This window comes from Triticum aestivum, chromosome 1B (genome assembly GCF_018294505.1).
Source record: "Triticum aestivum cultivar Chinese Spring chromosome 1B, IWGSC CS RefSeq v2.1, whole genome shotgun sequence".
Classification (NCBI taxonomy): domain Eukaryota; kingdom Viridiplantae; phylum Streptophyta; class Magnoliopsida; order Poales; family Poaceae; genus Triticum; species Triticum aestivum.
The window spans coordinates 644,690,328-644,717,594 of NC_057795.1; the positions used below are offsets into that span (position 1 = coordinate 644,690,328).

The 27,267-nt window shown below is 44.4% G+C and overlaps 2 protein-coding genes across 2 annotated transcripts in view; one reads left to right on the top strand and one right to left on the bottom strand.

Annotated features, from left to right (window-relative positions):
* Window positions 1-15,777, top strand: part of LOC123081172 (CASP-like protein 1U2) — a 37,237-nt gene extending 21,460 nt beyond the window's left edge. Inside the window, exon 4 of the mRNA XM_044504063.1 lies at window positions 15,311-15,777. Within this exon, the coding sequence (XP_044359998.1) occupies window positions 15,311-15,777 (467 nt within the window). The remainder of the gene's footprint in view (window positions 1-15,310) is intronic.
* A 1,629-nt stretch (window positions 15,778-17,406) lies between these two features.
* Window positions 17,407-18,566, bottom strand: LOC123098244 (putative cyclin-dependent kinase F-2). The gene has a single exon (XM_044520187.1). The coding sequence runs from the start codon at window positions 18,496-18,498 to the stop codon at window positions 17,515-17,517; it is 984 nt and encodes a 327-aa protein (XP_044376122.1). The 5' UTR covers window positions 18,499-18,566; the 3' UTR covers window positions 17,407-17,514.
* Between the last annotated feature and the right edge of the window lie 8,701 nt (window positions 18,567-27,267).

The following is a 27,267-nucleotide window of genomic DNA, read 5'->3' on the forward strand; positions in this document are numbered from 1 at the left end:
TCTGATTTTGATCGAGGGATAATTGTTCCCTGCCAAATAATGGAGGATTGTTAGCGATTATAGCATGATAGTTAGGGCATCTCCAGCCCTGGCCCACAAATTTACACCGGCATCTGTCCGAGGACACTGATGGATGCCATCTGATGCTGCCCGCATACCTTTCGACAACTATATGAACTAACCGGACGAAATTCGTGCAAACAAAGCAAATTTCAAATTAACCGGATGAAATTCATTACATTTCGAAAACTTTTCCTACAAACTGGACGAAATTCATTACATATTTCGTGGTGGAGCAAGGAACCTCGTCGTGGAGCGTCTGCACTCATAATATTTAATATTATTCAGCGATATAAAATTAACCAACCATCTCCACAGTGGACTGGAAGAGTACGAAACACGGCAGCCCAGTGTAGTTACATCATACTAGTACATGGCTAACCCATGCTATCACCATATTTCTTGGCTTCCGTGCGACACCTATCTCTAGTAATCCAGCAGCCTGTATCGCTTCTCCCTCCTCGTCTCTATCAAAGTGCGGCGGGCTGGCGTTTCTGCTGTCTATTGAGGTCGGTTAACTATCACATGTTAGCGACATGCCAAGAGCATTCTAAAAAAATTCCTTTCACGTTCCGTTTTCAAAAAGAAAAAAAATCCTTTCACGTACGAATTTGCCTGTATGCTTTGAGCAACTTGCATGTCCTATACTGCTCCTGTTTGATAATCTAACTTAGCTAGAGGTTAGACTAACTCATGACTAACCCTGAACTAACTGTAGCCAAAGAGGTGTTTTGGTGACAGGGTTAGATTGACAATAAATGCACTTCATGGAGAGAGAAAAGTGATTTTTCAGCGATCCCAATGAGAACTATCTCCAGTTAGCACCTCTTGGGTGGGATAGTTTTTCTTGGTGGGTTCAATGCAACTTGCTCCAATTTAAACCCTCATGCCTGGATACTTTAGGGCTATTTGAGCCCCAACTAGCTCAAACTAACTCTAACCCATGGATCCAAACAGGGCCTATGGCCAGTCTCGACGCGGAGCAGTCGCATGCACCGGGAAGTGGCGCTCTCTCGGCCGTCGCGCCACTTCAAAGCCGGCGCCAGTGAGAGGTCGCCTCCGCTCTGGTCGGGCATTAATGTGGCACTGACGCTCCAGGCGACGCTGACCGTTTCACGCGGGAAGCGCGCGCTGGCAAGGGAGTATAGGTTTTGAACCGTTTCAGGTGTAGTAGTAATGGTAGTTTGCAAAACTACTCAATTATTGCACTTAGTTTCCTAAGAAATTGTGGTAAAAAAACGTTACTCCACAGCCCGCTTCCCTTCTCCTTCCTGCTCGTGATTTACTGGCCATGTTAACGTGGTTGTGTCAAAAAAATGTCACTTCCTGCTCGTGATTTGAGTTATATAATTACAAGCAAGATTCTCGTGCATTGCACGGAACATCAATATGCATTTTTTTACAAAACACCTGTTGTGATTGACCCATGCAGGAGTAATCCCATGTGTAAAAACTAATGATATCTCGAGAATTTTATCGGAAAACTGGTATCTCAAGAATGTCATCGAAAAAATGAAAGATGAGAGATAAGGCGAGGAGGAGTGGAGCGTTGTGGTGACTGGTGGTCGGAATGGGCGGAGGCATGGGGATGGACGGCGCCGGCAGGCGGCAGCGGCCACCATGCATGCTAGATTGTTCCAGAGACTTATTCCCTTTTTAATTGCTGAGCAATGAGGTTGCGGGAGATAATGATGTGGAGAGAGGTGCGGGTATCTTTTGTAAAATTATCATAGTTTGCTTCCTATCCATCAGATATAGATCATACGGTCTGTATTACAAGATGGCAGGCACACCATCATCGCCAACTCGTTTTTTTATAAGGGTATACAGATGATAAGTTTGCTGACTACTAAAGTAAAGTGGAATCTGTCCATGTTATGCAAGTAAATAAAGGTGATTGTTTATCATACGGGTAAGGTTGGATGAAGGGTGGTAGGAACAAATGCTCCGCCTAGAGCATGTGTGTGTGAGATGGAGTCTTAGTGTGTGTGGTGTGTGTGTGTGTGAGAGAGAGAGAGAGAGTGAGAGAGAGAGAGAGGAGAGAGAGATGGAGTCTTAGTTTGTGTGTGTGTGTGAGAGAGATAGAGAGATGGAGTCTAAGTGTGTGTGGGGGGTGCGTGTGTGTGTGTGTTTGTGTGTGTGAGGGAGAGAGAGAGAGAGAGAGAGATGGAGTCTTAGTGTGTGTGGGGGGGTGCGTGCGTGCGTGCGTGCGTGTGTGCGTGCGTGTGTGTGTGTGTCCCGGGGTCCCCTGTGGCGGATGTAATTTAAGTGTGCATGGCTTCATCATAGAGAGGTGATGTGTATGGCAGAGGCCACCAACGATGGGGTGCGAGAGAGAAAATGCATGTAGGAGGGAAGAGAAGGTGCGTGCGCGTGAGAGGAGTCGACATCGAGAGAACGTGTTAGTTCGAGAGACACCACGGAAGACTACTATATATCGATGGTGCATGTAGGCAGGAATTAAACAAAGGGATGGTCTTATTGGTTTCGGGCATATAGGGGAAGAGTGAGAGGCACGCGGGGCGGGGGGGTAGCTAGAAGGAGATTGTTAAGTGTGAGTGTGTGTTTTGCCCATCCAGGCGAAAGTTATGTGCACAAAAGAGGAGAACGATTCGGTGTGGCGTTAGGATTGAGGGTAATTAACTACGTATGGAGACATAGAGACCTTGAACGTGCATGTGTGAGATGTGTGTGTGTGTGCGCGTGCGCATGATCGAGATAAAAGAAAGAAGACATAAGTCCTAAGATCAACGACATGGGAGAGACGGATCGGTATGACAATATGCATGCATGTGAGAATGCAGGGAAGAAGGCCCGACAATTGAGCATGTGTTTTTGTCTTTAAGAGATAGTGGCGTGGGCTGGAGCATGCATCTATGGCGAGCAGAGGAGGTGAGGCGCAACGATTGTGCAAAAGAGATCAACCTATAAATGCATATGTATGGATAGACATATATAGTGTGGGTGATAGGAAGCAAGACTCCGTGCGAGAAAGAAATGTTGACGAAGAAACTACAGATAGATACAGAGATGGAGATGCTAGCTAGAGAGACATCCATTAGTTTGGGTCTCGGAGATGACCGTCGGGTGGTTCAAAGGGTGAAGTTATATATGTGTGTGAGAGGGCACTTGATTGCATGCATGTAGAGAGAAACATATGTAGTGTGCGTGATAGGAATCAAGAGTGAGGGCGAGAAAGAAGGTTGATGGAGAAACAGATAAATAGAAAGATAAAGATGCTAGCTAGTGTGCGCTAGAGATAGGAGTCGACTGGATCAGAAGGCTGGGTTATGTGTGTGGGTGTGAGAGAGATAGAGAGAGGGTGCATGTGAGTCACATACAAACAAATATCAGAGAGAAATGAGATCCAGAGATACAGAGTTTTGTGTCTGCGAGAGAGAAAGATATTTCACAACAAGAGTGATAGCTAGAGAGACATATGAGGGAACGCAAGATATCTCTAGGGAGAGAGGGTGTGTTTGAGCGACATACAAGACAACAATGGAGAAATATGAGACCCTGGGAGACAGAGTTTGTGTTTGTGTGTGAGAAAGAGATATTGAAGAGGAAGAGTCGTAGGTTCTCATATCTAAGGAGCGAAAGACATCTCTGTATGAGGGGTGTGCGAGTGGCACACATGGGAATAGTTGAGAGAAATGAGACCCCGGGAGACAAAGTTTTGTGTTTGTGTGAGAGAAAGAGATTCCACATGGAGAATCATAGCTAGAGACACATAGCAGGGAGCGAGATATACTTAGAGAGAGATAGAGTGATGAAGGTCGATGGAGAGAGTACCGTCAGTGTGTTACGAAGATAAAAGATCATTGTCGACATACAGGTAGCACGAGAGATGCCGGAGAGACGATGAACGCGTATAGGTCCAGAGAGATAGTCCTATATAAGCATGAGTGATAGCTATATGAGACGAATATCTGGATTAAAGGGGATTTAAATATTTAAACTGGAGATCACGACATCGATAATATCATAACACAAATTGGTGTATCAAACATGCATATTCATTTGAATTTGGGCACACGTGTAATGTTATATAGTTTATCAATATTGGTGATCCATAGATTCTTCAGTTACAAACAATGCATGGTTTATATGCGATTAGTGTCTAAACGGGATTACACTATATGTTGCGTGTGTGAAACACATTATACATGTTTGAGAAGTTAAAAAAACCCCGCATGAAACACACATTAATTGGAGACAGTTAGCGAGGAATGCATACATTGGATTTCAACATAAAGTGGTTTCAAATATTTGAAAATCCAAATTGATGGATACAACCTTATGAATCTGAGATCATGTCATTTGTAAACCATATTTATGTATAAATGGTGTTGTGCTTTTGAAAGTATATATGTAAAAAAACTGATGTATATAGAATGTAATTCCAATTGAAAATGGATCCCGCCCGAAAAAAATAGTAGAATATAAACAGGATTCGAATTGAGTTGGCACGGTAAACGTGCACTGTGCAAAATTTGAACGAAGCGGGGAAAGTCGCAGTAACCGCCCGAAACCAAAATCTGCGAGATGGAAATCACTACTGCCTATCCCTGCCGCGCAAAGCCTATCTGTTGGATTTCTATAGGTTTCGATGGGGTAGGTTTGTAATTTCACCCAAACGTGACGTAACCGCCTCTCACCCGGATTCATACACGGTGGGCGCCAAAACACAGTGTGCCCTCGGCCGAAATAAACTCCCTCCCCGATTCATATTCATACACGGTGGGCGCCAAAAACAAACTCTCATCGGCAAATATTCGGTGTATGCGAGATTACCGTCCTATCCCCAACCGACTAATGTTGCTGTGATGTAGTAGAAATTTGAAACGGGGGCTTGTAAATTTCCTCACATTTGAGACAAGCGCGCCCTGACTACATGGTTCCCCCCTTCCTCTCTACCTCCCTTTTCCCCATTCGTACTCCGTGGGCGCCAAAACACCCTCTCCACCCCACCCTCCTCCGTCCGCCATCGTCCGCCACCCCATCCACCACCGTCCTCCTCCACCATGCCGGAGCTGATACCCCGACGCCGCCGTCCATTACAAGATATCGACCTCTCTCATCCACGCCTTCGGACCGGGATCCTTGCATCCCATCCTCTCGCTTCATCCCCGCCGTCGTCCACCTTGCCGGCGCCGCTCCTACGACCGTCTCGTCCACTGCGCCCCGCCGCCACCGTCTACCCTCCTAGACCTGCTTCCACGCCGCCGACATCCATCGCTACCGCAGCACTGTCAAATTCTCACCAGATGCATACACGGCGCCGCACCAGAGGTGGTACTCTTTTGTATCTGCTCAACTTATTTATCGCAGCAAGAAAATAGATCGCCACTGCTTTACTTTGATTTCTTGTCTTGGTTGCAAAGTTGCCTTTGTCCGGTTTGCACCTTCAGATCCGCCATGGCACGCTCAACACTATACTCCCAATGCTTATGGTTTTCCCCTTTTATATCCCACACTAGTTAAATCACAGTAGACTAAATTTCAAAATTGGGTCAGTTGATTTTTCAGAGCTCGCCGAAGTTCGCCAGTGCGATCCAAGGGGCTCGGGTGGTTGTGGGGCCTTGCCGAACGAAGAAAACTCGACGCGGGTGGGGAGTGGGGGTGGCGGAGGAACACAGGCGGTGTGGGCCGGTGGTCCGGCCGGCGGCCCGTGCGGTGTTCTGTATGGGAAGAATCACAGACAAGGAAGAAGAAGGGTTAGGAGACGTAGGATCTTCATCCAACCGCCTGAAATGGTCGAGAGACAGCTGGGAGTTGCATTCTTAATGCGCTCTGGTTCATCATGTGTGGGCACTGCGCAACCAACATTTTATTATCCAAAATATGCTTGCTCTTCTTTACCATGTTCGATAGTGCTGGCCTGTACGCGATCGATAGGCTTTCAATTACTAGCGGCAATACAACACCGTATTTTCAAGCCAGTTCCACTTTCTAACCTCGAGGAGTCAAAGGCAGATGGCCTGTCCTATTCACCCATCAAGGTGCTTGTTCTAATTTGGCAAGGTTTTATTGATTGCGCGTATCTTGCATATGTTGTCTTGCATTTTTTCTACTTTGTTGCACCACCATCTGCTTAGTTTACTCATCATATAACTCAAGATGCTATGCCCATCCATTATCAATACATATTCCATCTATCTTCGTACCATGTTTTTGCACTCAAATATTGTTCTTGTGCATCAGACATCAAAAAGGAAGAGGGTGATTGCCGAACCTGAAGGAGCACCAGCAAAGTCCTTGAAAAACGTGGTGGTGCCGGAAAAATCAGACAACGCCCCACTTATATTGGCTGTACAACCAGTGACACAAAACATAGGACCGACTCCAGCAGACTGTACCCATACTTCACTGGCCACACCACTAGCCCCACCACACAGGACCTGCACTCCAGCAAAAGGTATACCGATTTCATTTGCCATAGCACCAGCCGTACCACAGAAAAATCCCACTCCAGCAAAAAGTACAGCAAGTCCACCGGCCGAAGGCCTATCCCAACTGCAGAGACGGCCGATTCCTGCAGATTGGAACCCCATTCCATTTATTCCCAGTTTAAAAGACAATGCTTTCAATGTTGTTAGGGACTACGTGCATATATTCCCATCATGGGAAAATTATAGTGAAGACAAACACCATTTTCACATCTTCCTGTCCAACTTACGTGTAAGTGCTATTATTCATGGTTATTATTTCCCTGTTTTCTACTGATCGAACACATCAATGATTTACATTACATTGTTGTAACTAGGTGAGGGTCAATCTGGATAGTCATGACGAGCAAAGCTTGCTTGTGCTTTTCAAGGAAGCATTGCAGCAGTATCGGTGTTACCTGAGGAAATCACACTTTGATGGCAAGTCTATAAACGAATTTCCGGTGAAGTCTCCTGTGCTAAATTTAGAAGACATTGAATGGAAAAACCTTGTTATGCACTGGTCTCATTCCCAGGATGAGGTATTGTCTATGAAATCACATGAAAATTTGAGCTTCTACTTTTCCGCATGTGCCTTACGGATCTTTTTTGCAGGAAATCAGCTCGAAGAAGAATTCCGGTTTGAAAAGAACGACAGGATATCGCAAATATGCTGCCCGCTGCTTTGCTCTTGTTAGTACCTGTTGTCCTGTATCACTGTACTTGCATACATACCTGGTTCATTATGTGACAGCAGTATGCATGATAGCTTGCTTATCAATTGTTTGCTCCAAATTATCTGATCTGTATGAATGGCTACATTAGTGTAGAATATATCCAATGGCAATGAATTTTTTTAGCTCTGCATTATTCTTGTAAGTACATGCTGTCCTTTATCAGTGTACTTATATTGACAGGTAGTTGTTCATGTACCATCACTCTGCAGCTTATTTTCCTTTGCCCTCCATTTTCTACACATCAGATCTATATTTACTCTTACCATAAGGTTGGTACTGAAGAAGTTTAGCTGTGCATTGCTCTTGGCTGTGCCTTTTGCCTGTATCGCTGCACATACATTTATAGCTACTTGGTTATGTAGCATCACTCTTCATCTTATCTTAAATATTCTCCATTTTTTCGTATATTATCACATCTATATTTACTCTTAACAAAATGTAGAATAAAGGCAATGCTTATGAAGAACATTTTGTGCTAAACTTCTTGAATTGCCCCCCCATCAGCATGGACAAGGGCTTTATAGAGCATGTCTTCACCAGTAATGTAAGTTTGTCCTTATCAAGCCTTCAAACTTTGTTGTGTATATTTGGTTAGGCATGACTGCAACAGCTGTTTATTTTTGGTGTTTGCATCAAATTGCATGTTTAAAGTTTATTATGTAGTTCATAAACAAAAGTTTGTCCTTCTCAATTTAAGTTTTCAGTTGTACAACCAAGTTCCTTCTTCATACCATGTAAATTAAACTATACAGAGCAAGTGATCTTCTTTTGCACTGCATGTATGCTTCTGTTCTTCATCCGTAATCTAGTGGTGTGGTGAACCTACCCACTACAGCACAATGTCATATTCTGCAATGTCTTAACTATGAACAATGTCATATCAATCTACTATTATTTAAACCGCCTCTTTATTTGCCAATCTGAAATGGGATAAATTGACAGCACTCTAACCATTGATACTTATGAGTTCTTGATCTGTAATCCAGTGGTGTCGTGAAGCTGCCAACTCCTTCACAATGTCAATTCCTACCATGTCTTGACCTGAACAATACCATATTGTGTTAATGCAATTTTAAATTGTGTCACTTTATTCGTCAATAAGAAATGTGATGAACTGTCAGCACTGATACTTTTATGTGCAAAACCTGTCATCTGTCTGCTTGTTTATCTTTCAGAGTGAGGAAGATATAAGTGTTGAACAAGCGCAGTCTCATCATCTTGCTCAACTGCTTGCGCTGCAGCTCCCCAGCAGGGCTAACCTTTCTTGAACTCTATTGAAGTGCTGTCGGTTTTGTATATTATTTTGTCAGCATGTTTATTTGCACTGGTGGCGATCTTTGATGCCCAGTGTATGTAATCTGCTGTCTGCTTGTGCTTTATTATCATAGTGGCAAACTTTGATGCCCAGTGGATGTAATATGCCGTAATTTCTTTATTGTATAGTCTAGGTTTTTTCTTATTCACGATGCTGCAGTTATTTTATTGTATATATATCTTGTCTTCGCAGTAAACCGGCCAAACCGTAAAATTACGGTACATAATCGGGCCGTCATGCAATCACGATGTATGGTCCGCATCGTGGGCCCTGTCAAACTGGCCCACTAGTAGATTCGGGCCTTTAATAGGCCGAGTAACCCCCGGCCCTCTTTTCGCAAGAAAACTCAATGGGCTTTTAGGAGGCTGAGAAGTAGGCTGGGCCTGAAACGTGCCGAATAGCTCACGGGCCGGCGGCAGCCCGAAATGGACCCCGGCCCATGATTGTGCGAATCAATTCACGGGCTTTTAACAGGCCAAAGTTGTCTCGGTCCTTGTTTGGCCCAATCAGATATCGGCTGCGAGCAGGCCGGATGCAAACCGGGCCATAGTTAGGCCCAACTATATGACGGGATTTTAACAGGCCAAAATTAATATAGGGCCGAAATGTTAAATGGGCCCTTAACAGGCCGAAACTAATATCAGGCCGAATTACTAAATGGGCCTTTAGCAAGTGGGCCCAAAAGCATAGCGTCCAGTCAAGGTGCCGAATCTGATATGGGCCATAATTGAGCCCAAAGCCTCTTAAAGGGCCGGACCTGATCTGGGCCGTGATTTGACCCAGAAAGGGGGAGGCATTTAACGAGCCGGATCTTATATGGGCCATTACTAGGCCCGGAACGTGGCAGGCCATTAATGGACCGGATCAATTATGGGCCGGCATTTGGCTCAAAACATGGCAGCCAGTTAATGGGCCGGCCTACTAGGGTCCTCAAAATCTTGTGGGCCTACAGCTGGGCCGTCCCATTAATGTCGGCGAAATCTCGTGGGCCTTTAGCTGGGCCGGCCCATTATAATCCGCAAGAATTTTGTGGGCCTTTACCTGGGCCGGCCCATTATGGCACACAAAAATCTTGTGGGCCTTTACCTGGGCCGGCCTATTATGGCCCGCGAAATCTTGTGGGCCTTTAGCTGGGCCAGCCCATTATAGTCCGCACAATCTCGTGGGCCTTTAACTGGGCCGGCCCATTATGGGCCGCCAAATCTTGTGGGCCTTTAGTTGGGCCGGCCCATTTAAACTTGATTGCCCGTGCCATGTGTCGACGTATCATAGGCGCCTTTTGTCCAATGAGTGGATGATATCTGTCCCAACGATGAGCCGACACGTGTTTCCTCCAGCCAATGATGATTTTACACGTGGAAAATCCCCATTGGTTGGGGCTGTTAATGGGTTATCGGATCCAAAACCCGACCCGATAGCTTAACGGCGTTCCGTTACGGTGGATGCCACGTGTCGATCACCCTTGACGAAAGCACTTCTGTGACGCGCGATTTATCGTCATGGAAGTGAACACTTCCGTGATGATAATTTTGGTAATGTCATCGAACACTTCTACGACAGCACAGGTATGACTATCTTGATTCTGTCATAAATTTGTCATGGACGTACATGCATGACAAAAAACGTGACCTACTATGACAAACACGTATCATCACGGAAGTGTATTTTTTTGTAGTGGAATGCATTTCTCCTTTCTTACTTTTGCAATTTTGTTCCCTTCCGGTCCATTGTTGGCCTCTTCATCATCCTCGTCGTCCTCCTCAACGAATATTCTCAACCTTGATCACTTTGGAGTGGTCTCCGAAACTCTCTGGATCCGCTTTTTGTTCTTGCATAGCACTTTGTAGAAATGATGCAACGTGAAGGGCTTGTGGCCGAATTTCGTGGTCATATGCTTGAATAGTTCTTAGATGTAGGTGCTAGCCGTGAATTGCGTTGGGATTTTCCCGGAAGATAAAGGGTGAAGCAATATAGTAGCTGATAAGTATCTCCCTTAGTGAGAACCAAGGTTATCGAACCAATAGGTGAACCACGCAAAGCCTAGTGAACAGTGCATGCATACACAAGAGCAAATACTTGCACCCAACACGGGCAAGAGGGTTGTCAATCCCCTTGAACTCATTATTTGCAAGGATCAAATCTGATAGTGGCAGATATGTAAATTGATAAGTAAAATAAAACATAATAAATTGTAGGAAGGCATTTTTTGGTTTTGTAATGTGATAAAAGTAGACCCGAGGGCATAGTTTTCACTAGAGGCTTCTCTCTTGAATAAATTGCTGGGTAACGTAGCATGCAATTTAAAAAAAATCCTACGCTCACGCAAGATCTATCTAGGAGATGCATAGCAACGAGAAGGGAAGAGTGTGTCCACGTACCCTCGTAGACCAAAAGCGGAAGCGTTTGACAACGCGGTTGATGTAGTCGAACTTCTTCTAGATCCGACCGATCAAGCACCAAACGTGCGGCACCTCTGAGTTCTGCACACATTCAGCTCGATGACGTTCCTCATCCTCTTGATCCAGCAAAGGTGTCGAGGAAGAAGATGAGTTCCATCAGCACGACGGCGTGGTGACGGTGATGGTGAAGTGATCCGCGCAGGGCTTCACCTAATCACTACGAAGATATGACCGAAGGCGTAAACTGTGGAGGGGGGTGCCGCACACGGCTAACAATTGTTGGTGTGTGTTCTGGGCACCCCCTCCCCATGTATATATAGGTGGGAGGGGGCACCCGCGCTCACGGAAAAAATCAAAACAAATTCAAAAAATTCCAAATTTTTTGTGTGTGGTAGATAATTAGATGCGTGAGGTTCGCTGGAAAATTAAACTCATTTGGACATTTGAGCAAGTCTGTGCAAAAAAGACTAAATCGGGGTCTGTGAAAAAGTTTACTGTTCACGAACTGTTTTGACCCGATTTGTCTTTTTTGCCGAGACCTACTCAGATATCCAAATGATTTGAAATTTAGAGCGGACCTCACGCATCAAATTATCTATCACACAAAAAAAATTGGAATTTTTTGAATTTTTCTAGTAATTTTTTTGAATTTTTTGCTGACCGGGTGCAGCTGAGCCCGGGCTCCAGGATGAATTATCGTCCTACTTAACACTTTCCTTCTCCTCCTCTCCTTCCTTTCCTTCCCATATGGCTGGCCCTATAGGGGGCGCACCAGCACCTTGTGGGCTGGTGTGTTCCCTCACTTGGCCCATTAAGCCCATATCTTTGTCGGGTTGCCCGAAACTCCTTTTCGGTGACCCGATAAGTACCCGGTACTCCCGAAACACTTCCGGTGTCCGAATACCATCGTCCTATATATCAACCTTTACCTCTTGATCATTTCGAGACTCCTCGTCATGTCCGTGATCTCATCCGGGACTCCGAACAACATTCGATCACCAAATCACATAACTCATATAATACTAAATCGTCATCGAACGTTAAGCATGCGGACCCTACGGGTTCGAGAACTATGTTGACATAACCGAGACACCTCTCTGGTCAATAACCAATAGCGGAACTTGGATGCTCATATTGACTCCTACATATTCTACGAAGATCTTTATCGGTCGAACCGCTATGACAACATACGTAATTCCCTTTGTCCATCGGTATGTTACTTGCTCGAGATTCAATCGTCGGTATCTTCATACCTAGTTCAATCTCGTTACCGGCAAGTCTCTTTACTCGTTCCGTAATACATCATCCTGCAACTAACTCATTAGTCATTTTGCTTGCAAGGCTTCTTATGATGTGCATTACCGAGAGGGCCCAGAGATACCTCTCCGATACTCGGAGTGACAAATCCTAATCTCGATCTATGCCAACCCAACAAACACCTTCGAAGATACCTGTAGAGCATCTTTATAATCACCCAGTTATGTTGTGACGTTTGATAGCACACAAGGCATTTCTCCAGTATCCGGGAGTTGCATAATCTCATAGTCGAAGGAATATGTATTTGACATGAAGAAAGCAATAGTAATAAAACTGAACGATTAATATGCTATGCTAACGGATGGGTCTTGTCCATCACATTATTCTCCTAATGATGTGATCCCGTTCATCAAGTGACAACACATGTCTATGGTTAGGAAACTTAACAATCTTTGATTAACGAGCTAGTCTAGTAGAGGCTTACTAGGGACACGGTGTTTTGTCTATGTATCCACACATGTATCAAGTTTCCGGTTAATACAATTCTAGCATGAATAATAAACATTTATCATGATACAAGGAAATATAAAATAACAACTTTATTATTGCCCATATTTCCTTCATAAATAGCATACGGTGGGTAAACGAATTAATGGTGGCGACTAATAGAATAGTTATGATGTTATTCATGGCAATGATCGGGTATATAGGCATTATGTCCATGACAAGTAGATCAAAACGATTCTGCATCTCCTACTATTACTCTGCGCCCATAATACGGCATATGCTCCTACCTAAATTAGCTTTTTGAATCTATTTGAAATTCCATCTAACCAAGGACAAAAGTTATTGGCAACACTTGTGGGCGGGTAAAATTTGGACGCTATTTGGATGACTGGCCACGTAGAACTAGCAAACTGGGGTGTTTGATTGTCTTGTCATGAGTACAAAACTACACTCCTTACTTTCTTGCCAATTGCAACGGGCGAGATTGTATTTGGTTAGCACAACACCCCTTCAAAGATACGACATGTAGATTTTAAATTTTAGTGGCATCTTCGACATCAAAATTTTCTTATTATAATCCACTAGGACCTCTGAATGCGTGAGCACACGGTGCATAGAGTCGATTGTGAAAGACCCAGATGTTGTGAGGTTCCAGCAAAACACGTCCCTTCTGTCAGGTTAATCGACTCCAATCGAGATAACAGATTTTGCCATGAAATAAGACGTGGGCCAATCAAATCCCGCCTGAAAGAAATATCCGGCGGGAATGAATTAAGTACCTGCATCGGAGCATCATTCTTATCGCCAACAATACGGTACAAAGCTAGATATTGTTCTCGGAGGTTGGCATTGCCTAGCTAGTTGTCGATGCTATATGTACTCGGTGGACGGTGTTTGTGAAGACTATATTCAAGCCCTGAGATAACAAACAATATCTCCTTGAACCAATGCAAATTAAATAAGGTGTTAGCAAGAATGTGATGAGGGCTTTCGGAGTGCTCCAAGCTCGTGGATGTTTTTGAAACATAACCTACAATGAATGTGACGTCCTACTTTACTTTTGAAGAGATACCCTCTCATTTTTTTAATCAAAATTCTTGTTGACCAAAGAGAAAATTAGAAAATAAAAGTGTAATCGATCATTTATTAATTCATGTGAGTTAGATTAAAGCAAATATATATTGACATCATGTCTATTACAGTTTCCACAAATATCAGGGTAGAGAACTATATAGAGAGAATCCACCGGGGTTTCTAGAATGCAGGCTTGTCAATTTGCGCAAAAGTAAAAAGTAAAAAAGATAATTATCTATGGCACTAAATAGATTCGAGCATATGAAAATCGGGTTTGCTAATTCTTATCTGGATGATATTTAACAAAATCTTATCTAACTCATATGTCAATTGGTTAATCAAATAAAGCAAAAGAGGCAAAAAATACCACTCGAATCTTCGCGTAAAATCAAACAGTGCGGGAGTTATATATGACTTAGTTAAATTTCATCTAGATGAGAACTAGTCACACCCTATAAAAATATATAGTAGTGGTTTGTCCTAAAAATGTTGCACTCCTTGTTTAAATGTTCTTCCCTGGTCAAATATGTCTTACATGTTCTTGGGTTTAACAACCGGCTGATATCCATTCATTCATATTTTCATTTCCTTTTGCGAAGAAGAGTTCAGGTCTATTATATAAGTTCAGCAGAAATACAAATCATCCCCAACATAATAAAATTACACCGAGGTCCATGGACCACCGAACGAACACTAGCGTCGCCCGAATGAGCTGTCGACACGCCGATGTCGCTGGTCCACTACTGGAGCTGGCCTGACCTTGTTGATGAAAACCGGTAAGACTTAGTTCATGTGGCCCTAAAGACCAGTGCTCTGGAACAACAATCGTCATCGTTGAATCCTTGAACCGATCTGAAGTACCTGGCACCACATGTCGTCGTCGCAAGCACAAGGAGAGAAACCCTAACCTTGCAACACAAGGAGACGACAAGAATTTACGCTGAAGCTCCATTAAATCCGCCCCGACGGACGAAATCGAGGAAGATCGGAACCCCGAAGACCATCTTGAAGGTAGGACGCCAGCATCCACACTTGAATGCCGTCCATGCAAGAAGAAAAACTAACCTAAGCTACTAGCTAGCTGAAGTTATGACACTAGGATACCCCTTCCTGCCATCGACCATCGGAGCGGCAAGCAGAGGGGAGGAGAATCCACAAGTTGGCTGGCGGAGCCAGAAGGGATTAGATGTGTCGCCCCCGATTACAGGAGAGTGGAAATTACACTTGGTCTTGAATAAGCATCATTCAGCTCAACTCAACATCCAATGTATTTTTTGTTTGATATGCGTAAAAATGCTTTTTTTAAAGGAGGCCATGGCCCCGGCCTCTGCATCAAAAGGATGTATGCGGCCATTTTATTAAAAAGATGCTTGCTTTGTACTTAGTAAATCATAATCATTTGTAACATATATTCATGGAAAAGCATGCATCATGTTCTTTTTCTTGGACTGAGATGTAATCTCCATAATAATGTGCACTTCAACTCCAAAAAATAGTACTGACTTGCACACCTAACTTTAACTCGCTCAGAATTATTATTTTATTGGGCGCTCATCCTGGCCCTCGCGTCCGCGGTCATGATGGCCACGGCCGATGACTGCACTATCGCCGGCGCAACGCCGCCCACGGCCGTCACCTACCGGGACTACGGCGCCTTCGTGTACCTGGTGTGGGCCAACGTGGCCGCGGCGGTGCTCGAGGCCGCGGCTGTCCACCTGCAGCTCAGCGGCGCCGGCGACGATGATGACGACGAGGGAAGCCGGCTCCCAGGAGTCGTGCTGGTCGTCGTCGACGTGCTGGCGCAGGCGCTGCTCTACTCGTCGACGGGCGCCGCGTACGGTTGTGGGAAGGTCGGCGTCGACGTCTGCGTGGCGTTCGGCGCGCAGGTGGGGCGGTCCAAGCTGCTGTCGTTCGGCGCCAGCGTCTCCCTCGGCCTCGCCGCCGTCGTCAAGGACGTGTCGCTGCCGTTCAATGTCTGGCCCGGCTCGTCGGACTGAGATGGCAGACGGCTGGAGCACCGAATACCGTGTTTGTGCGTATGCGTGCATGGTATAGAGTACTCCCTCCATCCCAAAATAAATGACTTAACTTTATACTAAATTTAGTATAAAGTTAGTACAAAGTTGAGTCACTTATTATGAGACGGGGGAGTATATGGCAACTTGTAAGCATCATGTGTGTACTGGTTGGCTATTGATCACGCGATTTATTCGCGGAGGGTTTTCTATCTTTCCGTAGAAGAAAGAAGGCCGTCTAGTCGACTCGCACGGGCGACAAGCTTTTGAGCAACGTTTTATCGAAAAAGATTTTCGTCCCGCTTTATATATAAAGCATCGATCATCAAGCATCCAGTACAAACAACGTTTTCTGGCGGCTTCTCTGCTCATGATCTCTTGGTTGTCGGTGGTGACGGGTCAATCGGATCTCTTGTGTGGGAACGTGTTTAGCTGTAGGTTTAAGGCCCTATTAGTTTAGGTTTTTGTCGACGTTTTAGCATCAGTGACGACGACAGCGGCCTAGAATAAAAAAAAACTCCAATCATTTCTCCAACAAGGCGTCTTCCTTTATGGTCATTGATGAATTTGAAAACTAGTTTGTTCAAGTAAGGATGACGTGGCGCCGCATCTTTGTGGTGGACTTGTGTCTTTGGCATCCGCGGTTGCGGCAACGTTTGCTCCAGTGTCAGCACATAGCTTGGGATGTAGTCCGGGAGCAGATGCAGATTGTGTGGTCCGCATCGGCGACATCTGAATGATGGTAGATGTGTGTTGGATTCGTGGTTGATGATTAGCAGGTATGGTTTCCTTCTCCGACATCTATGTCGAGCGGGCAGGAGGTGGGGGAGATATGCACTTTGATGGCGTGTTCGGGGATGTGCATATAGAATAAAAGTGCTTTTCTATCCTACAAACCAACTATGTCCTAAAGGAAAACTCACAAGCAATAGGATCATCGTTCGTACATGTAGGAATGAGTTCAACAGAAGAAGAAAATATGAAAAAGTGAATATATACGAGCGTAGGGTCTTGAAAGAGAGGATTCAAGGACAGCACAATAATTGTCGTCGTCCCACTATATAATTATGTGTGTTCTTAATTCAAGTTAGACAATTAACCCTTACAAACTAATATCAGGATATTCATGGTCGACATAATGTAACCATATATTGTCTCATTCACAATCATTGTCGTCGTCCCACTCTATATAATTATGTGTGTTCTTAATTCAAGTTAGACAATTAGCCCTTACAAACTAATATCAGGATATTCATGGTCGACATAATGTAACCATATATTGTCTCATTCACTCTCGGTGTGCAAAGTCGTATACTTATCCATGGCAATGCGTCAAATTTTGAATAGATGGGCATAGTAAACTAGTTGTACTACCGTATATCGGTTTGATTTCAGATTACTGGAAAATTGGACAAAATATAGTAAACAACTAAATTATACATCGACAATAAACTTGTAGCATAATTTACATTATCATACACGACAAGCATCAATACTTTTTTAACAGGAGGTATCAAAGTACCTTGAACAACAAAGAGCAAGAAACCATAGTAGAAATGGATCAATCAGCCTTACAACGTGTGTGGTGATGATCCACACGAACAGCTCCTGCTTACTTATCTCACACCTCATCCATACTCATTCCTTCAATCCATATATGATGCTTACATTTCTAATTTACACAAGTCAGATGCATTGTAGATTGTCCACTTTCATCAATCAACTCTTTGCAGCCCTAGGGTTGGCCTCCTTGAACCACCGATGCTTGAGCGCTTGCTCCGCTGTGAGCCTCTTCTCCGGGTTGCATCGTAGAAGACCGCTCAAAACCTCGAAACCAGCCTCTGACAATGTCGGCGGCCCTTTGATCCTGGCCTCAGCCGGACATGGGAACTTGTTGCGCAGAAAGCTTCCAGGTTGGCATCCGCCGGGCAGACGGCGTCCATCGTAGCCTGACCACTCTTTGATGTCAGCTGTGCCGAGAAGGTCCAAGATCTCGCCGAGGTGCTCCGTATCTGACCTCCCATGGAAAGGGTGCTTGCCGGCGAGGAGCTCAGCCATCATGACGCCAAGAGCCCACGAGTCGACATGCTCGTCGTAATCCGTGCATCCAAGAAGGAGCTCTGGCGCGCGGTATCCCCGTGTCCCGACGGGGTTGGAGTAGGGCGGCCCATCGGCCATGCTGCACGACAACCCTAGGTCGCAGATCTTGAGGCTCCCATGGCTGTCGACAAGCACGTTGTCCGGCTTGAGGTCACGGTGCATCAGGCCGAGGCGATTCATCCACCTCACGCCGGCGCAAAGCTGTCTCATCAGCAGGCGAACCTCCAGCTCGGTGTGCCTCCTCCCGAATCGGACATGCTTCATGACGTACCTAAGAGTTGGCCCCACAAACTCCATGGCGAGGAAGGCCTCGCTGCCGAGGTGGCCGGAGGCGCGCGGCTGCACGATGGACGGGTGGCCGCTGCACGCCTCGAGGGCGCTGACCTCGGCCGCGAAGTCGCTCGCACGGAGGCACTTCATCGCCACGATCTCTCCCGTGCGGCGGTCCCTGGCCCGGTAGACGACGCCAAACGTTCCCGCGCCGATCACCTCGAGCCGGTGGAAGCGGCCGCTGCCTGCGGGAGTGGCCGGCGCTCTGTGACTCTTGCGCGCCGCCGGTGTGGCCGCGACCACGTCGTCTAGGGCAGCGGTCGACCACCCCATACCTCGCCGAGACAAATCCTTATTCGATCGATCGATCGACTGATCGCTAGACGGAGGGAGAGATTGATTTTGCCTCTCTCTCACACACAAGGCCGCCCGTATGCGTGTATGTATATATAGACAGCCAGGACGGAGGAAATCTAATCATACTCGGACACGGACCGCTCAACTCGTGCTTGCTAATTAGGTTTCCTCCGTTAAGCGTTAGGCCTAAGCTAATTAGGATCCTACGAAGGTTTAGTTCCTTGCGTCCAGATGTACTGACGCATCGATCATGGAACGCAACGCATGCATGCACACAATGACACAGCCCTCGCATGGTGAAAGTGAACCGGTCCATGCATGCATATGCCACTCGAGACACGCTTACATTACGTACGGCTGGCCGCTTCCGGTGTGCAAAAGGCGTACTCTTGTTCTTATAAAAACAGATCCAGCGTATAAATATCTAAAATGTTTGCATTTATATTGTGGATTTTTAGGGTAATATAAATATCTATAAAATGGTGGGTTTTGAGTGAGCTTTGTCGTCATTTTAAGTATTTATGGCGCACCAACGAATATAGAACCAAAATCTACACATTATAGTACTCCCTCCGTTTTAAAATAAGTGTTGTGGTTTTAGTTCAAGCGACACTTGCTTTCGAACGGAGGGAGTGCTAATTTGTTGTTGACCTACTAAGTTTCAAGTTTATATGTGGTGTTGTTTGAGATTAAAAATAGAGAGAGAAACGTTTACTAAGTGAAGACTGAGATTGCGTATTCCAGAAAAAGACGCAAAAGTTGTGTGGACACTTCAATATCTTTGCCAGAGTTATATATCACCCATTGCGAGCAGAGTTCCGTCTCGCCTATGGCGGGCACTCTAATGGGCCGACCCTTTACTGCAGCACCAATTTTTCGGTTCCACTGTTTTGCATGGTTTTCTTTGGTTTCTTTGCTTTTATTTTTTGTTTCATTTTGTTTTCCTTCGGTTCTCTTCCTTTTTTCCCTTTTTCTTTTCATTTTTCCTCAGTTTTCCTTGTGTTTTTCTCCGTTTTTTGTTTCTTTCTTTGGTTTTCACCAGCTTTCCTTCGGTTTATTTTTTTCCAACACATGTCTACAATTTTCATATGCATTGTACATTTTTGTATACATCATGAATGTTTTATTTATGGACTGCGCTAACGTCCAGTCGACTGGACGTTAAGCAACAGATCTGCACGATCCTCTCGCGATCCATCTTTTCCGCCCCGCACGCGATCTTCTGGTGATCCCACCACTGCTCCCGTTTTTTTTTTTTGGCGTGGTAGAAAAAATGTGATAAAAACATTGTAGGAGGTGAGACTCGAACTCACTACCTCTTGATCCTTCATCACTTGTCATATCCACCTCGTCAAGTTTCGACTTGTGATTACCAAAAAGATCGATAAATATTTATACTAGTACATACGCGACTAGAAAAACAAGCCATTTTCCTTTCTTTATTTTTACCATTTTTTCTTCCCTTTTGTACACAGTAATTCGTGCATCATATATATGATAACTCATGCACTGCTGTAACATTTTGACCCTAGGTAAAAAATTGTTGTAATACACCCCGATAGCTTATATGTAAAAGAGTGTGGTAATTATACGTCATGAACCTGATAATTCATTCACAAACATCGTGGTAACTATTGACCCGAAGAAAAAAATGTTGTTGTAACACATCCCGATAACTTATCTGTAAAAAGAGCATGGTAATTTATACACTATGAATCAGATAACTCACGCACAAACACTGTGGTAATGTTTTTGACCACACGGATTTTTTTGTAACACACGCCAATAACTCTCTATAAAGAGCATGATAATATATACAACACGAACCTGATAACTCACTCACAAACACTGCGGTAACTTTGGGCCTAGAGAAAAAAATTGTTTTTTTGTGGGAAAAAGGTTATCTCCACCGTGCCAAAGTTATCTCTCCCTTGCGCAGACCTTCTCTTTTTAAAACTTGGAGCAAATAGTTTTGTGCGATGTGTGAGTTACCATGCTATTCACACAAAAGCTGCCGAGGGGATGTTTCATCAACTCCCCCCCCCCCCCCCCCCCCCCCCCCCCCCCCCCCGCGCGCCAAAGTTATCATGACATTGACACAAAATCTACCGAAGGGATATTTCATCAACCCCCCTCCACCTCGTTGCCAAAGTTACCAGGATGGGGTGCATAAGTTATGAGGCCTGCTATGTGTGAGTTATCATGCTATTCACACAATAGTTCGTCAACTCCCCTTCCCCCTTCGGTCGCCAAAGTTATCAGGGCAGGGGTACATAAGTTATCAGGTCTGCAATGTGTGGGTTACCATGCTATTAACAAAAAAGTTATCGGGGGATATTTGATCAACTCCCCTCGGCCGCTAAAGATACCAGGACCTTCGTGCATAAATTATCAGGTATGCGATGTGTGAGTTAACATGCTATTCATAAAAAAAAAGTTATCGAGTGTATGTTTACATTAGGTTTTTTTGGGTCAAAAAAGCTACTACGATATTTGTACATAAGCTATCAGGTTTGTGGTGCGTATAATTATCGGGTTCATTACAGGGAATTTACCAAGGTATGACAAACGAGAAAAAGACCGTTGTTCAAATTCTATAGGATGAAACATTTATTTCTCTAGAAAAACTTCATCAATACAACAAAAAGAGACAAGTGGAGTACAAAATACGTTGCATTGGTCCTCTTAAAAACTTGGAGCAAATGGTTGTCTCCGCGTCAAAGGTGTTGTGGTCTTTCTTTCTCGCTCTCATTTACTAAGGTAGAAATACCAGTTAATCTGGATTTGAAAACTTGTAGCAAATGGTTTTGTATGGTGAATAAGAACAAAAAATGATACAGGGCACGAGAGGAAAAAAACAGAGATATGCTTGTTAGTGCAGTAGAAAGATAAGGTCAAATTGTTAAACTTGCTGTACAGAACAACAATAGCAAAGTAGATCAGTTGGTCAGCGAGATGCTCCTATAACTATAGCGACCAGAGTTTGAATCCTGGCAACGTAATTGGCATTTATTTTTTCTCCACCGCGGGAAAGAGAACGTCGCTCGGGGGAACAAACACAGCCGTGCGATCAGGATCTGACGAAGCTCGGGTCGTGCGGATCTGTTGCAACCTGCCAGTCGGCAGGATTTTAGCTTTTTCGTTTATTTATACATGCTTAACAATTTTCAAATATATTCTTTGTTGTCTACTTTTTTCATACACATTGTACATTTTTTGTATACTTCTAAATTTTTTTATATAGTTAAACATTTTTAGATACGTGATTAACATTGTTTCAAACAATCTTTTTTTGAAAATTGAATATGTCTTATAAACTTTTTTGAAATACACGCTTATTGTTTTAACATTGGACAATATTTTTTAAGAAAAATCACAAACACTTTTGTTGAAACACATGAACATTTTCTAAATGTTACATGCATTTCTTTAATGGTTCAATTTTTTTTTTTGAGAATTAGACGAACATTTTTAACAGTTTATGACATTTCAAAAAATATTCAAAGCATGAACTGTTTTTTAAAATCTCACATACATTTTTTGAATGGTATAAACATCTTTATGAAAGTTGAGTGAACAGTTTCATACACTGCATTTACATTTTTTTAATGTGCAATGAATATTTTTTACAAAAATTAACATTTTTATAATAGAAGTGTTTATTATTATTTTAAATAAAAGTAAAAAAACGCATGCGACTTCAGCATTACAGGAACTCGTGGTTAGTGAGCCGGCCTACTGCTGCTTCCCTTAGTCGACGCGGTGTATCATATGAAGCGACACATAGACGCGCCCCAATATCTTTGCCAACAAGACAAATTGCCAGTCCTAGGCTCCTTGCAAGGCAGAACATGGGCAAATTGTAGGCCGATGGCCTAAGGAGTGGCATGAGGATTGGGAAGTGCGAACGTTATTCCATGCGTAACATGACGAGGGCCAGCAATTGCGCAGAGTAATGCTACACCTAGGTAAACCTACGTACAATTTTTACGTAACAGGCAACATGGAGCATAGGGATTGGATGGAACGGGGTGGGAGGAGCCCACACCGGTGAAAATTGGGAGGGGGGGGGGGAGGAGGAGGGGGATTTGTTAACTCTTCGTACCAGCTTTGGTATGTGTACGATTATTAAATTGTGCACCCCCCCCCCCTCTAGCCCTCCCACTGCTATATGGGCCGGCCCATTTGTGGCTTTTTTACTTGTGTTTCTTTTTGCTGGTCTACTTTCTGCTTTTTATTTTTTATTTTAAATAAGTGAATATTTTAAAATATTCATGTATTAAAATTTTGTGAACAAAATCTGTGAACATTTTTTAAAATTTGGAACATATTATTTATTTATTTTTATCTGGAACATTTCTAAATACTGAACATATTTTGAAATTTGTGAAAAAAATAAGATCCTTGGACGTTTTAAAATTTTGAAAACAATTTTAAAGTTGTGAGCATTTTTTTAAATGTTGCCATTTGTATGAATTTCATTAAAAATAAAAAATGAAAATGAAAAAATAAACAAAAAAATACATGCACTCTGTGCACTTGGGCTGCCCAAAGCGAGAGTGCTGGGAGGATATTCATATTTGGTCGGCCCGTACCGCCCTATGCGCAGATTAGGGGGGTTCCGAACAAAGGCTAGGGCATGAAAGACGCTGCTAGTGCTTACGTATGTTTTGAGTTCTTCAAAAGCTAGCTTTAGAGACTAGCCATTGTTCTCGTGAGGCGTTGCACCATTCTTGAAGGATCTTTGTGTTGGAAATATGCCCTAGAGGCAATAATAAAAGTATTATTATTATATTTCCTTGTTCATGATAATTGTCTTTTATTCATGCTATAATTGTATTATCCGGAAATCGTAATACACGTGTGAATACGTAGACCACAATATGTCCCTAGTGAGCCTCTAGTTGACTAACTCGTTGATCAACTGATAGTCATGGTTTCCTGACTATGGACATTGGATGTCGTTAATAACGGGATCACATCATTAGGAGAATGATGTCATGGATAAGACCTAATCCTAAGCATAGCACAAGATCATGTAGTTCGTTTTGCTACAGCTTTTCCAATGTCAAGTATCTCTTCCTTAGACCATGAGATCGTGTAACTCCCGGATACCGTAGGAGTGCCTTGGGTGTACCAAACGTCACAACGTAACTGGGTGACTATAAAGGTGCATTACAGGTATCTCCGAAAGTGTCTGTTGGGTTGACACGGATCGAGACTGGGATTTGTCACTCCGTATGACGGAGAGGTATCACTGGGCCCACTCGGTAGTGCATCATCATAATGAGCTCAAAGTGACAAAGTGTTTGATCACGGGATCATGCATTACGGTACGAGTAAAGTGACTTGCCGGTAACGGGGATTGAACGAGGTATTGGGATACCGACGATCGAATCTCGGGCAAGTAACATACCGTCTGACAAAGGGAATTGTATACGGGGTTGTTTGAATCCTCGACATCGTGGTTCATCCGATGAAATCATCGAGGAGCATGTGGGAGCCAACATGGGTATCCAGATCCCGCTGTTGGTTATTGCCCGAGAGCCGTCTCGGTCATGTCTGCGTGTCTCCCGAACCCGTAGGGTCTACACACTTAAGGTACGGTGACGCTAGGGTTGTATGAATATGAGTATGCAGCAAACCGAATGTTGTTCGGAGTCCTGGATGAGATCCCGGACGTCACGAGGAGTTCCGGAATGGTCCGGAGGTAAAGATTTATATATAGGAAGTCTTATTTTGGTCGCCGGAAAAGTTTCGGGCATTATCGGTATTGTACCGGGAGTGCCGAAAGGGGTCCGGGGGTCCACCGGGGGGTCCACCTGCCCCGGGGGGCCACATGGGCTGTAGGGGGTGTGCCTTGGCCTATATGGGCAAAGGGCACCAGCCCCAAAAGGGCCCATGCGCCAAGAAGACTTGGGAGGGAAGAGTCCTAAAGGGGGAAGGCACCTCCGAGGTGCCTTAGGGAGGATGGACTCCTCCCCCCCTCTTGGCCGCACCCCTTCCTTGGAGGAAGGGGCAAGGCTGCGCCCTCCCCCCCCCCTCTTTTGCACCTATATAAAGGGAGGGGAGGGAGGGGTGGCCGCACCAATAAGCCCTGGCGCCTCCCTCCTCCCTGCAACACTTCCTCCTCCTCCCGTAGTTGCTTAGCGAAGCCCTGCTGGAGTTCTGCTGCATCCACCACCACGCCGTCGTGCTGCTGGATCATCATCAACCTCTCCTTCCCCCTTGCTGGATCAAGAAGGAGGAGACGTCATCCGCTCCGTACGTGTGTTGAACGCGGAGGTGCTGTCCGTTCGGCACTAGCTCATCGGTGATCTGAATCACGGCGAGTACGACTCCATCAACCCCGTTCCATTGAACGCTTCCGCACACGATCTACAAGTGGTATGTAGATTCAATCACTCTCCCTTGACTCGTTGCTAGATGAACTCATAGATGGATCTTGGTGAAACCGTAGATAAAATTTTAATTTTCTGCAACATTCTCCAACAGTGGCATCATGAGCTAGGTCTATGCGTAGTTCTCTATTGCACGAGTAGAACACAATTTGTTGTGGGCGTAGATGTTGTCAACTTTCTTGCTGTTACTAGTCTTATCTTGCTTCAGCGGTATTGTGGGATGAAGCGGCCCGGACCGACCTTACACGTACGCTTACGTGAGACTGGTTCCACCGACTGACATGCACTAGTTGCATAAGGTGGCTGGCGGGTGGCTGTCTCTCCCACTTTAGTTGGAGCGGATTCGATGAAAAGGGTCCTTATGAAGGGTAAATAGAAGTTGACAAATCACGTTGTGGCTTTCACGTAGGTAAGAAAACGTTCTTGCTAGAACCCTATTGCAGCCACGTAAAACTTGCAACAACAATTAGAGGACGTCTTACTTGTTTTTGTAGCAAGTGTTTTGTGATATGATATGGCCAAAGTTGTGATGAATAATGAATGATATATGTGATGTATGATATCATGTTCTTGTAATAGGAATCACGACTTGCATGTCGATGAGTATGACAACCGGCAGGAGCCATAGGAGTTGTCTTTATTTTTGTATGACCTGCGTGTCATTGAAGAACGCCATGTAAATTACTTTACTTTATTGCTATACGCGTTAGCCATAGAAGTAGAAGTAGTCGTTGGCGTGACAACTTCATGAAGACACGATGATGGAGATCATGATAATGGAGATCATGGTGTCATGCCGGTGACAGGATGATCATGGAGCCCCGAAGATGGAGATCAAAGGAGCTATATGATATTGGCCATATCATGTCACTACTATATATAATTGCATGTGATGTTTATTATGCTTATGCATCTTGTTTACTTAGAACGACGGTAGTAAATAAGATGATCCCTCATAACAATTTCAAGAAAGTGTTCTCCCTAACTGTGCACCGTTGCTAAAGTTCGTCGTTTCGAAGCACCACGTGATGATCGGGTGTGATAGATCCTTACGTTCACATACAACGGGTGTAAGACAGTTTTACACATGCAATACACTTAGGTTAACTTGACGAGCCTAGCATGTACAGACATGGCCTCGGAACACAAGAGACCGAAAGGTCGACCATGAGTCGTATGGAAGATACGATCAACATGGAGATGTTCACCAACGATGACTAGTCCGTCTCACGTGATGATCGGACACGGCCTAGTCGACTCGGATCATGTATCACTTAGGTGACTAGAGGGATGTCAAATCTGAGTGGGAGTTCATTAAAATAATTTGATTAGATGAACTTTATTATCATGAACAATAGTCTAAAATCTTTGCAATATGTCTTGTAGATCAAATGGCCAACGCTAATGTCACCATGAACTTCAACGCGTTCCTAGAGAAAACCAAGCTGAAAGATGATGGCAACAACTATTCGGACTGGGTCCGGAACCTGAGGATTATCCTCATAGCTGCCAGGAAACAATATGTCCTAGAAGCACCGCTAGGTGAAGCACCCATCCCAGAGAACCAAGACATTATGAACGCTTGGCAGTCTCGTGCTGATGATTACTCCCTCGTTCAGTGCGGCATACTTTACAGCTTAGAACCGGGGCTCTAAAAGCGTTTTGAGCGACACGGAGCATATGAGATGTTCGAGGAGCTGAAACTAGTTTTCCAAGCTCATGCCCGGGTCGAGAGATATGAAGTCTCCGACAAGTTCTACAGTTGTAAGATGGAGGAAAATAGTTCTGTCAGTGAGCACATACTCAAAATGTTTGGGTTGCACAACCGCCTGTCCCAGCTGGACATCAACCTCCCGGACGAGGCGGTCATTGACAGAATCCTTCAGTCGCTCCCACCAAGCTACAAGAGCTTTGTGATGAACTACAATATGCAGGGGATGGTGAAAACTATTCCTGAAGTATTTTCAATGCTGAAGTCAGCAGAGGTAGAAATCAAGAAGGAGCATCAAGTGTTGATGGTCAATAAAACCACTAAGTTCAAGAAGGGCAAGGGTAAGAAGAACTTCAAGAAGGACGGCAAGGATGTTGCCGCGCCTGGTAAGCCAGTTGCCAGGAAGAAGTCAAAGAATGGACCCAAGCCTGAGACTGAGTGCTTTTATTGTAAAGGGAAGGGTCACTGGAAGCGGAACTGCCCCAAATACTTAGCAGACAAGAAGGCCGGCAATACTAAAGGTATATTTGATATACATGTAATTGATGTGTACCTTACCAGTACTCGTAGTAACTCCTGGGTATTTGATACTGGTGCCGTTGCTCATATATGTAACTCACAGCAGGAGCTGTG

What these genes read in the sequence shown, in the direction of transcription:
- LOC123098244 (XM_044520187.1), bottom strand. Translation starts at nt 18,498, where the DNA reads ATGGGGTGGTCGACCGCTGCCCTAGACGACGTGGTCGCGGCCACACCG.